General features: G+C 46.3%; 1 protein-coding gene across 1 annotated transcript in view; it reads right to left on the reverse strand.

Annotated features, from left to right (window-relative positions):
* Positions 1–11,739, reverse strand: part of rela (v-rel avian reticuloendotheliosis viral oncogene homolog A) — a 35,282-nt gene extending 23,543 nt beyond the window's left edge. Inside the window, exon 1 of the mRNA XM_059505749.1 lies at positions 11,601–11,739. Within this exon, the coding sequence (XP_059361732.1) occupies positions 11,601–11,607 (7 nt within the window). The 5' untranslated portion in view covers positions 11,608–11,739. The remainder of the gene's footprint in view (positions 1–11,600) is intronic.
* Positions 11,740–13,459: the final 1,720 nt, after the last annotated feature.

A 13,459-nucleotide genomic window follows, 5' to 3' on the forward strand; every position in this document is an offset into this window, starting at 1 on the left:
GAGCTTGGGTGGTGACTGAAGGAGAGCGGGGTGGTGGGCGGAGCTTGGGTGGTGACTGAAGGAGAGTGGGGTGGTGGGCGGAGCTTGGGTGGTGACTGAAGGAGAGCGGGACGGTGGGCAGAGCTTGGGTGGTGACTGAAGGAGAGCGGGACGGTGGGCGGAGCTTGGGAGGTGACTGAAGGAGAGTGGGGTGGTGGGTGGAGCTTGGGTTGGTGACTGAAGGAGAGTGGGGTTGTGGGCGGAGCTTGGGGTGGTGACTGAAGGAGAGTGGGGTGGTGGGCGGAGCTTGGGTGGTGACTGAAGGAGAGCGGGTGGTGGGCGGAGCTTGGGTGGTGACTGAAGGAGAGCGGGGTGGTGGGCGGAGCTTGGGTGGTGACTGAAGGAGAGCGGGGTGGTGGGCGGAGCTTGGGTGGTGACTGAAGGAGAGCGGGGTGGTGGGCGGAGCTTGGGTGGTGACTGAAGGAGAGCGGGGTGGTGGGCGGAGCTTGGGTGGTGACTGAAGGAGAGTGGGGTTGTGGGCGGAGCTTGGGGTGGTGACTGAAGGAGAGTGGGGTGGTGGGCGGAGCTTGGGTGGTGACTGAAGGAAAGCCGGGTGGTGGGCGGAGCTTGGGTGGTGACTGAAGGAGAGCGGGGTGGTGGGCGGAGCTTGGGTGGTGACTGAAGGAGAGCGGGGTGGTGGGCGGAGCTTGGGTGGTGACTGAAGGAGAGTGGGGTGGTGGGCGGAGCTTGGGTGGTGACTGAAGGAGAGTGGGGTGGTGGGTGGAGCTTGGGGTGGTGACTGAAGGAGAGCGGGGTGGTGGGCGGAGCTTGGGTGGTGACTGAAGGAGAGCGGGGTGGTGGGCGGAGCTTGGGGTGGGGACTAAAGGATAGTTTCCAACTTTAGGCCACCCTTAATATTTAGGTTTGCAGTAACAGTAAAACAATTTTAAAAAAAGGATCGGTAGGTAGGTCTATATATATATTTTTTTTTTTTCTAAGTTTCAATGTAAAAAAAAAAAAAAGTACAATTTTGGTGATGGTGATTACGTAGGTATGAATTTAAACATTAACATATCGTGATGTCACTGACTGGGTCTTCAACCAGTGCCTTCGGGCGCATCATTGCAAACCTCATTTTGATGCAGGCTATATAGACCACAAACACATTGAAATCTTTGTCAAAAAAAATTTTATTGCATGAATTTCAGGTGAGAAGAAAAAAACTAAGGTACTGTTAATGAGTTAACTGTCAATGCAACCTACAAATGAGAGATCGTTTACTTTGCTTTTTTGGGTAGTCACTATTGTGAAATAAATCCTGTTTGATTTGAGTGACGTGTTCATTGAATCTATTGTAAAATCGATTTTACATGTCTGAATAAGTTTTATACGGCAAATCCATGGAAAACAGGCAGGACTAATTCTCGAAAAACAAAAAACAGAGTGGACTGCCATAATGCAAAACAACAACAACAACAAAAATAGCATAGGCGATTCTAGCCCGGATCTGTATCTGTATGCATGAGACTGTCTGAATACCGGCAGAATTCACATTTCTGTTGTTAAAAGAGAAACACTGTGCAGAAGTATTATTTGCTGTTATGTGTGTGTGTGTCCGAAGCTGCAGATGCTGTGTGACGCGTGTTCCAAAAAAAAAAATGTACAACCGGCAAGTCGCTCGGACTAAAAGCAAAAAAAATAAAAAATAATTTGAGTCGGTCCTAAATTGACGGGGTCGGTCGGGTTACGGCAAACAAGAATATTTTTTAGGATGGTCTTAATTTGAAATGATGCAATATAATTTACATCAACAACTGCTCATACTAGCATGTTTCTTTGGATCATGACCAAGAACGTGGTTCTGCAACTGTTTAACACATTCTGATTCATATAAAGACACGGTCAGGAAGAACAGTGATAAACCTTCAAACCACCACAATACTGAAAATAACGGGATTTTAGATTTTGGGTCAAAGCGCCCAACACGAACTGCTGCTGGTCATTAACGGGAGTGTTCACCCACAAATGAAGACCCTGTCATTATTTACTCACTCTCATGCTGGCCCAAACCTGCATGCATTTCTTTCTTGTGCTGAACACAAAAGAAGACGGTCTTTGACTTCTTCAGAATAAGTTTTATATCCAACAGAAGAAACTCAACAGCTTGAGAGTGAACAAATGATGACAATTTTCATTTTTCAAACTATCCCTTTAACGTTAATAAAACAACAACACACCAAGAAAAATGGCTCACTGCTCTTTAGTGAAGAACTTTAATAAAGTTTTCTCATCTTGCACTGCGTTTTCATAAAGATTCATAAGTCTGACACTAAACAAAAGCAAGAGAGAGAAGGAAAATCCAGACGTTATGCACACTTGGACCGAGTTAGACCTGTATGTGTCTGGTTCTGATGAACCCCTCACACTGCCCTTGATTCAAGCCTTCGATTTACCTGCGCTCAGATTTGTTCATTGTTCGTTCATTGCAGTGAAAGTCGTACATTTGTCATTTTTTGTAAAAGGATGCTTCACAACATTGATGAACAACATGAGGGTGAGTTATTAATGACAATTTAAATTTTTGGGTGAACGAACCCTTTAACACCTCAGTCCCTGTGTGAACATCACTTCACATGATAAAGTGAAAGCAGCAGGAGTGAAGGCTGCAGATGCACATGACTGATGACGTCAGCTGAAAGAGAAAGTGAAATCATGTACGTCTGAACTCAGACCGCTGAGTGTGACACTGATGAGATCCAGCGCTCTTCTTTTAACGAGAAGAAAGTGGACAAATGGTCTCCTCATCTTCTGAGGAGCCTTTACTTCTTCATCTCTGTCACTGCGTTACTGCAGCGGTGGTTTTAGGGTGGTCCCGGGGTCATCAGGGACCTCATCACAGATGCAATCATGATCACATCTGATACAAACACATTAAACCGCTCACACTTCTTTACTGTATGCTAATGAGCAAATGCCATGGACCACGGGTTTCAAACTGGGGTCCACAGAAAAAGTAAAAAAAACAACAACAAAAAGTGTACTAATAAATACAGTTACATTAAATACAGATGAAATAAGTAAACAAAAAGCACATGTAAAATTATGTAAGGGGTCAGCTGCCTCTAGTTCCAGTCCTGCACTGAACACACACACACACACTCTTTGACTCTCACACTCTTGACTCGCACACTCTCACACACACACACACACACTCTAACTCACACTCTCTCTCACACACACACATACACACACACTCTCTCTCTCCTACTCTTTGACTCACACATTCACTCTCACACACACACACTATCTCTCTCTCTATCACACACACACACTCTATCTCTCTCTATCACACACACACACACACACTAAGGGTGTAAGAAAATATCGATACACGTGAGTATCGCAATATTTGTTTGGCGATACTGTATCGATTCTCAAAAAACTGAATATCGATATTAAAAAAATATATAAAAAAATCATACAAGATTCATAGCAGTTTCGTTTTGAGTTTCATCCCGCCCGCTAGATGACAATCTCCATCTCTGAACAACAGTGAGAGTAACAGGAAACACTAGTTTATATAATGCTAATTATGTTAGCATTATTATCGCTTCTAGTAATGGAGGGTGAAATAATTGACACTGTTCCTGGTTTGGGGTACAAATAGTTATAGTTTTATATATTTTTTTGTTTTCTTTAGGAATCCTGTAAGCTTTTTTTATTGATATTAAAGGGTTAGTTCACCCAGATAGGATAATTATGTCATTAATAACTCACCCTCATGTCGTTCCAAACCCGTGAGATCTCCGTTTATCTTCTGAACACAGTTTAAGATATTTTAGATGTAGTCCGAGAGCTCTCAGTCCCTCCATTGAAGCTGTGTGTACGGTCTACTGTCCATGTCCAGAAAGGTAAGAAAAACATCATCAAAGTAGTCCATGTGACATCAGAGGGTCAGTTAGAATATTTTGAAGCATCGAAAATACATTTTGGTCCAAAAATAGCAAAAACTACGACTTTATTCAGCATTGTCTTCTCTTCCGTGTCTGTTGTGAGAGAGTTCAAAACAAAGCAGTTTGTGATATCCGGTTCATGAACGAATCATTCGATGTAACCAGATCTTCTTGAACCAGTTCACCAAATCGAACTGAATCGTTTTAAACGGTTCGCGTCTCCAATACGCATTAATCCACAAATGACTTAAGCTGTTAACTTATTTAATGTGGCTGACACTCCCTCTGAGTTCAAACAAACCAATATCCCGGAGTAATTCATTTACTCAAACAGTACACTGACTGAACTGCTGTGAAGAGAGAACTGAAGATGAACACCGAGCCAAGCCAGATAACGAACAACAGACCGACTCGTTCAGGAGTCAAGAACCGGTTGCATCAAAATTAAATTAAAAAATTTAAAATTAAATTTAAGCATTTAGCAGACGCTTTTATCCAAAGCGACTTACAGTGCGTTCAAGCTATCAATTTTTACATATCATGTGTTCCCGGGGAATCGAACCCCCAACCTTGCGCTTGATAGCGCAGTGCTCTACCAATTGAGCTACAGGAACACTAGCATCTGTTTTCGGATCACCAGTAGTTCTTTCGGACAGTTCGATTCAATAAACCGGTTGAAGAAAACGGTTCACCTGTTCTTTTGCGCTCGACGTAATGGCGTCATTGGCGATGATTGCCCTTGATTCAAGCCTTCGGTTTAACCGCGCTCATAACACTAGCACAGAATCAGTTCAGAATCAATCACCAAAAGAATCAGTTCGGTTCAGACGCTTTGTGTGTCGGTCGGCTTCACACTGAATCACACATGCGCAGTATCATCAGCTCCTCGGTTCACGAATCGGACACGTTTGACAGAAACGGTTCTTGACTCGTGAACGAGTCGGTCTGTTGTTCGTTATCTGGCTCAGCTCGGTGTTCATCTTCAGTTCTCTCTTCACAGCAGTTCAGTCAGTGTACTGTTTGAGTAAATGAATTACTCCGGGATATTGGTTTGTTTTAACTCAGAGGGAGTGTCAGCTAGGGCTGGGCGATATACAAAAAAAAATGATATCTCAATATTGTCAAAATTTTTACGATATTCGATATATATCTCGATATGTTTGCATTTGCATTTAAATAATAAAAAATAAAACATGATTTTCTTTTGCCCATTAAAAAAAAAAAACTATTTAGATTAAACAGCTAATTTAAGCAGTTAAAAAATCTAGACCAAGAGATCACTTACTGCTTTTAATTAAATGAATACATGTAGGCCTATATGTAACTGAAGCAGTGCAAATTAAGTAACAGTTACAGAAAGTGCATTCTTCTTTTTAGTGCATGCAATTCACAATTGAAACTATGCAACTGGGATAAGTATTTTATTTAAAAAAAATGTAACAAGTTTTTAAGATAAGAGCACAAGTCTGTCAACTGTCTGCGGTTTTAAGAGAAGCTCTGTGGCATGAAACTATGTTCTTACTGACACTAAAAACCCTCTCAGATGGGGAGCTAGTTGCTGAAGCACATAGCTATTTCTTATATATAAATATATATAAATGAATACCAAAGACTTTTGCATTCTCTCTGTCTATATTATGGAAACTGGTAAACATATCAGTGAAATTCCCCAATAGTAATTCCAAATGGGCATAGCCTGTTTCTCTATTCAAACATCAGCGGTCGAGTAAGTGCATTTATTTTGCGATCACAAATGCAAACAATACAGTTGAGATCTCACGACAGAACACAGACCGGCTGAGCGACGCTTTCATTAGATCGCTCAATTCCAGCTTGTTAGTGTTTTCAGATTATCGTCGGCGGCTCTTCCGCAATGAGGAGTGAGCACGTGCGCATGGTTGCCAGATTGCTTAAAATAAGCAAACACCGGGCAGAAAATGTATCCTTGTAACAGTGCAGCTCTGATTCGGAGATTTAAACTCTTGTTATCTGGCAACCGCTATCATTACAGCTCTCGTAGTAGAGGGGCGTAGAGCAGTCAGCAGTTACAGGTTCCTTTTTTGGACATTCGGCGCGTTCTTTTGGGAAAGTATGCTTGAATTTGAAATATTCGATATTCCCGATATATTCAAATTGTACATCGTCGTCAAAATTATTCCGATGTTATCGCTAATATTCGATATATCGCCCAGCCCTAGTGTCAGCCACATTAAACAAGTTTACAGCTTAAGTCATTTGTGGATTAATGCGTATTGGAGATGCGAACCGTTTAAAACGATTCAGTTTGATTTGGTGAACTGGTTCAAGAAGATCTGGTTACATCGAATGATTCGTTCGTGAACCGGATAATCACAAACTGCTTTGTTTTGAACTCTCTCACAACTAGAGCTTAGATCGGGCCCAACAAATCAAGCCCGACCCTACCCAAGCCCGATGTGTCCGATCCTGGCCCGACACGTTCACTGTAATTATGAGCCCGAGCCAGATTTTAACCCGACCATTTTTAATATGTGGGCCGTTATAACCAAGGGCGGCGCCAGATTATTCATTTTTTACCGCAGGTGCTGCTGTGCTAGATCATTTAGGCTACGGGGGAGCTGCACAGTTATATATATATATATGTGTGCCGCATTTAATGCACGAGACAAAGCCAACACATATGTTGTCACTCCCCACGACTAGTTTAAAATGTTTCCATACCTCCGATTTTCCTCCAGACTTGCTCAGAGTTAATTCTCCTGTTTTCATTTTTTTCTTTGCTTCTTCAAGCTCCATGTTGCACATAATCTACTGAATAGTACAACAGCACGCACAGCAGGTGTGATGCATCACGCATGCGAGACTGTGAGTGGACGAGACGCTGCGCAGGACACGTGACGTGCTTTATCAAGGGCACGACCCGACCCGAGGAGCTCGGGCTCGGGCAGAGAATCTAAGCTCTACTCACAACAGACACGGAAGAGAAGACAATGCTGAATAAAGTCATAGTTTCTGCTATTTTTGGACCAAAATGTATTTTCGATGCTTCAAAATATTCTAACTGACCCTCTGATGTCACATGGACTACTTTGATGATGTTTTTCTTACCTTTCTGGACATGGACAGTAGACCGTACACACAGCTTCAATGGAGGCACTGAGAGCTCTCGGACTAAATCTAAAATATCTTAAACTGTGTTCTGAAGTGAACTCCTCCTTGAACTGCCACCTTAACGTGGTGGAGGGGTTTGAGTACCCGAATGACCCTAGGAGCTATGTTGTCCGGGGCTATATGCCCCTGGTAGGGTCTCCCAAGGCAAACAGGTCCTAGGCGACGGGTCAGACTAAGAGCGGTTCACAAACCCCTTATGAAAAGATCACATAAAAGGACCGTGACGTCGCCCGGTATGGCGCAGCCGGGGCCCCACCCTGGAGCCAGGCCCGGGGTTGGGGCTCGTATGCGAGCGCCTGGTGGCCGGGCCTCTCCCCACGGGGTCCGGCCGGGCTCAGCCCGAAGGAGCGACGTGGGGCCGCCTTCCCGTGGGCTCACCACCTACAGGAGGGACTGTAAGGGGCCGGTGCTTAGAGAATCGGGCAGCAGTCGAAGGCGGGGGCCTCGACAGCCCGATCCCTGGACACGGAAACTAGCTCTAGGGACGTGGAATGTCACCTCACTGGCGGGAAAGGAGCCCGAGATTGTGCGTGAGGTTGAGAGGTTCTGACTAGCGATAGTCGGGATCACCTCTACGCACAGCTTGGGCTCTGGAACCACACTCCTCGAGAGAGGATGGACTCTTCACCACTCTGGAGTTGCCCATGGTGAGAGGCGGCGGGCTGGTGTGGGTCTGCTTATAGCCCCCCAGCTCAGCTGCCATGTGTTGGAGTTTACCCCGGTGAACGAGAGGGTCGCTTCCCTGCGCCTTCGGGTCGGGGATAGGTCTCTCACTGTCGTTTGTGCCTACGGGCCGAACGGCAGTGCAGAGTACCCGGCCTTCTTGGAGTCTCTGGGAGGGGTGCCGGAAAGTGCTCCGACTGGGGACTCCGTCGTTTTACTGGGGGATTTCAACGCCCACGTGGGCAACGACAGTGACACCTGGAGGGGCGTGATTGGGAGGAACGGCCCCCCTGATCTGAACCCGAGTGGTGTTCAGTTATTGGACTTCTGTGCTAGTTACAGCTTGTCCATAACGAACACCATGTTCAAGCATAAGGGTGTCCATCAGTACACGTGGCACCATGACACCCTAGGCCGTAGGTCGATGATCGACTTTGTGGTCGTTTCATCCGACCTCCGGCCGTATGTCTTGGACACTCGGGTGAAGAGAGGGGCGGAGCTGTCAACTGATCACCACCTGGTGGTGAGTTGGATCCGATGGCGGGGGAGGAAGCTGGACAGACTCGGCAGACCCAAACGTACTGTGAGGGTCTGCTGGGAACGTTTGGCAGAGCCTCCTGTCAGAGAGATCTTCAACTCCCACCTCCGGCAGAGCTTCGACCGGATCCCGAGGGAGGCTGGAGATATTGAGTCCGAGTGGACCATGTTCTCCACCTCCATTGTCGAAGCGGCCGCTCGGAGCTGTGGCCGTAAGGTCTCCGGTGCCTGTCGAGGCGGCAATCCCCGAACCCGGTGGTGGACACCGGAAGTAAGGGATGCCGTCAAGCTGAAGAAGGAGTCCTATTGGGCCTGGTTGGCTTGTGGGACTCCTGAGGCAGCTGATAGGTACCGGCAGGCCAAGCGGACTGCAGCCCGGGTGGTTGTGGAGGCAAAAATTCGGGCCTGGGAGGAGTTCGGTGAGGCCATGGAGAAGGACTATCGGTCGGCCTCGAAGAGATTCTGGCAAACCGTCCAGCGCCTCAGGAGAGGGAAGCAGCGCCCTACCAATGCTGTTTACAGTAGAGGTGAGGAGCTGTTGACCTCAACTGGGGATGTCGTTGGACGGTGGAAGGAATACTTCGAGGATCTCCTCAATCCCGCTGTCACGTCTTCCATTGAGGAAGCAGAGGCTGAGGGCTCAGATGTGGACTCGTCCATCACCCAAGCTGAAGTCACCGAGGTAGTCAAGAAACTCCTCTGTGGCAAGGCACCGGGGGTGGATGAGATCCGCCCTGAGTACCTCAAGTCTCTGGATGTTGTGGGGCTGTCTTGGCTGACACGCCTCTGCAGCATCGCGTGGCAGTCGGGGACGGTGCCTCTGGGATGGCAGACCGGGGTGGTGGTCCCTCTTTTTAAGAAGGGGGACCGGAGGGTGTGTTCCAACTACAGGGGGATCACACTTCTCAGCCTCCCTGGGAAAGTCTATGCCAGGGTACTGGAGAGGAGAATCCGGCCTATAGTAGAACCTCGGATTCAGGAGGAACAGTGTGGTTTTCGTCCAGGCCGTGGAACACTGGACCAGATCTATACCCTCTACGGGGTGCTGGAGGGTTCATGGGAGTTTGCCCAACCAGTCCACATGTGCTTTGTGGATTTGGAGAAGGCATTCGACTGTGTCCCTCGCGGCGGCCTGTGGAGGGTGCTCCGGGAGTATGGGGTCCGGGGCCCTTTGCTAAGGGCTATCCGGTCCCTGTACGACCGGAGCAGGAGCTTGGTTCGTATTGCCAGCAGTAAGTCAGACTTGTTCCCGGTGCGTGTTGGACTCCGGCAGGGCTGCCCTTTGTCGCCGGTTCTGTTCATGATTTTTATGGACAGAATTTCTAGGCGCAGCCAGGGGCCGGAGGGGGTCAGGTTTGGTGACAACACGATTTCGTCTCTGCTCTTTGCGGATGATGTTGTCGTGTTGGCCTCATCAAGCCAGGACCTTCAGCATGCACTGGGACGGTTTGCAGCCGAGTGTGAAGCGGCTGGGATGAGAATCAGCACCTCCAAATCCGAGGCCATGGTCCTCAGTCGGAAAAGGGTGGCTTGCCCACTTCAGGTTGGTGGAGAGTTCCTGCCTCAAGTGGAGGAGTTTAAGTATCTTGGGGTCTTGTTCACGAGTGAGGGAAGGATGGAACGGGAGATTGACAGACGGATCGGTGCAGCTTCTGCAGTAATGCGGTCGATGTACCGGTCTGTCGTGGTGAAGAAAGAGCTGAGCCGCAAGGCGAAGCTCTCGATTTACCGGTCAATCTACGTTCCTACTCTCACCTATGGTCATGAGCTTTGGGTCATGACCGAAAGGACAAGATCCCGGATACAGGCGGCCGAAATGAGCTTTCTCCGCAGGGTGGCTGGGCGATCCCTTAGAGATAGGGTGAGAAGCTCAGTCACCCGGGAGGAGCTCAGAGTAGAGCCGCTGCTCCTCCACATCGAGAGGGGTCAGCTGAGGTGGCTCGGGCATCTGTTCCGGATGCCTCCTGGACGCCTTCCCGGGAAGTTGTTCCGGGTGCGTCCCACTGGGAGGAGACCCCGGGGAAGACCTAGGACACGCTGGAGAGACTATGTCTCCCGGCTGGCCTGGGAACGCCTCGGTGTCCCCCCAGAAGAGCTGGAGGAAGTGTCTAGGGAGAGGGAAGTCTGGGGCTCTCTGCTTAGACTGCTGCCCCCGCGACCCGGCCCCGGATAAGCGGAAGAAGATGGATGTGTTCTGAAGATGAACGGAGGTCTCACGGGTTTGGAACAACATGAGGGTGAGTTATTAATTACATAATTATCCTATCTGGGTGAACTAACCCTTTAAGCAGATGTAATTTTTTGTTCAGTTCAAAAAGTTATGACATTTTATGTAAACAAACTGTGAACCTTCAAACAGGTTATAATATATATATATATATATATATATGGTATTTTTATAAATACATTCTATACGTATTATACATTACACATTATACTATATTATATTAGTATATTATATTATATTATATTATACATTATACATACAACTAAAGGATCCTGCAAGCACTTTAATTCCCAACACCCCCAGCCTTTACTCGTACTGCACAAATAGTGGCACCATAACACTGAATGTTACAGGGACGGATTATTGCAAATGCACTGTGTTCTGGTTAAAATGTTGTTTTTTTAATTATTGCTAAGATTGGCATATGACATACAGAACTCTCTCTCACTCACACACACACACACACACTTTCTCACACTCTCTCTCTCTCTCTCTCTCACTCACACACTTTCACACACTCACTCTCTCTTTCTCTCACACTCCATCACAAACAAACACACACACACTCTCTCTCTCTCTCTCTCTCTCTCTCTCACACTCCATCACAAACAAACACACACTCTCTCTCTCTCTCTCTCTCTCTCACGCTCTATCACAAACAAACAAACACACACACACACACACACACACACACACACACTCTCACATAGACAGACAGACAGACAGACACACACACACACACACACACACTCACTCACTCACTCACTCGCTTACTCACTCGCTTACTCACACACACACACACACACACACACCTGTAGGCCGTAATGATAAATGACCATAATCATCGCGACGCGTCAACGCGCGTCCACATGACTTTAGTTCGCGTTGACGCGTCGCGATGATTCGCGCGTCTGATTCCCGTGGCTCGGCGGACACCGTCCCGATCAACCGGAGGAGCAGCGGAACGCCCGTCTCTCGCCGAAACCGAGAGCAAAACTTCAGGCGCGGGACTTTCCCTTCCGCGCGGACACCGAGACAAGCCGCTCGCGCCGCTCAGATGAAGAAACGCGCCATTATAACGCTCGACTTACCGTCCATGTCGCGCGTCACTGCAGCTCGGGTCGCTCTCTGTCGCTTTTGGAAGTTTCCGGGCTGTAGCGAAGAATCGGCGACACACCGCGACGTAGATTTCCTTCCGCGCGCCTCTGTACAATGAGCGAGCGCGCGCACGGGCGCGGAAATACCCGGATGACGCGTTTACGTCGCCAACACACAAACACAGAAGAAACCGCCCAGAAGAGAAGAACACACAGTAACAGATACAGTAATAGTAACAGAACACACAGTAACAAACAGTTCAGAAGAAGACAGCGCTCTGTTTATAACTCCTCCCAGCACAAGAGGATCAGAAGATACGTGTGTGTGTGTGTGTGTGTGTGTGTGTGTGTGTGTGTGTGTGTGACCTTACATAAACACACACCTCTCAGTAACCATGTACATGATGTTAATGGAAAAAAAACCTGTACTAAAAAGTAGTTTATTCAGATGACCAGAATTCACCAACAGAGGGCGCACAAGCTCTGTTTATTACAGTGTCCTGTAAATATGAGCAAATATGCTGTGAACATAAATCTGCACTGTTTATCCTTCTGATCTTTCATTCAACACATTCACACAAGTCTAAACTTTCATTACAGTAACACAACTGAGAGTGGAGGGAAATCTCATTGTCAAATAGATGCTTTCTCTAGTTCATATTGGCCACAATTATTGACAGCCCTAGCAATTCTTATGAGTCAAATACCAATATCTATAAAATAAAGCATATTACCGTTGATATTTACACGTTTTAGCACAAAATAGTGACCAGGAGCATGAAACTGTCCAGACATGACTTCAAGTCCACAGGATTATAAATGTGAGGAAAACCAATCCCATCCATCACAAGGAGAAAAACCAAAGAATATAGTTCTGATGTGCAGAACAAGGTAGTTGAGCTTCACCAAATAGAAAAGAGCTGTAAGAAAAGAGCTAAAATCCTTCTTTGCACCATCAGGAGATCCTTGACATCATGTTCAGATACACGGCATCATGGATTCAATCAGATACCAAAAGATAAAAGTCTAAACCTGCTTCTGTTAGAAATCTTATAATGGGCCGTGGTTAGATCTTTCATCAGGACAATAATCCTAAACAAAATAAAGTTTAGACTTTTGTGAATTTGTTGAATGAAAGACCAAAAGGATAAACGATACAGATTTATTTTCCCAGCTGTGTTTGCTCATATTCACAGAGAGTGCTAATATTACTGCACTGTAATAATGTCCAACTGAAAAATTACCTTTTACTAATCTTTGTTTTATTTAAAACCTACAGATATATTTTTAAACAAATTGATTTAAATCTTTTAACATTTTTGTGCAGAACAAATAAAATGTAATAATAATTTTAAAACTCTGTGAAACAAAAGGTGCACTTTAAAATGATGAATCATATATTCCTGTCAAGGGATTTCATATCATAATAATATGTATGCGCATTTCCACCATGTAATAAAATATATAATTAAATGAAATGTCAAAAATACGACTTTAAATGTCATAATTATGATAAAATTGAAAGAAAATTAGTGGGTGTAATATGTTGAATATGTTCACAGCTTCATCCAGATGGACTGCCGTGTCATAGTGTGTATGGATGAGGGCCAGGGATGACCAGCGGTCCACATGAATGTGTTCAGTCTCCGGAGAGTGCTGGCCGACCGTTCACATTCACATGAGGTCACTGGCAGAGTACACACTATTTTGAGAAGCTGGAAGATGTTTGGGTAGATCAGCGCATCACATTGTTTGATTGCCTCAGCACATGAAGTTGGCCTTTGTTCTGATGGCTTGTTTTGCCACTTCAGTGTCCAGCGGTTCAGTTCCTGGTCAATCAGCTCTGGTGGAGG

This window comes from Carassius carassius, chromosome 2 (assembly GCF_963082965.1).
Source record: "Carassius carassius chromosome 2, fCarCar2.1, whole genome shotgun sequence".
Lineage (NCBI taxonomy): Eukaryota > Metazoa > Chordata > Actinopteri > Cypriniformes > Cyprinidae > Carassius > Carassius carassius.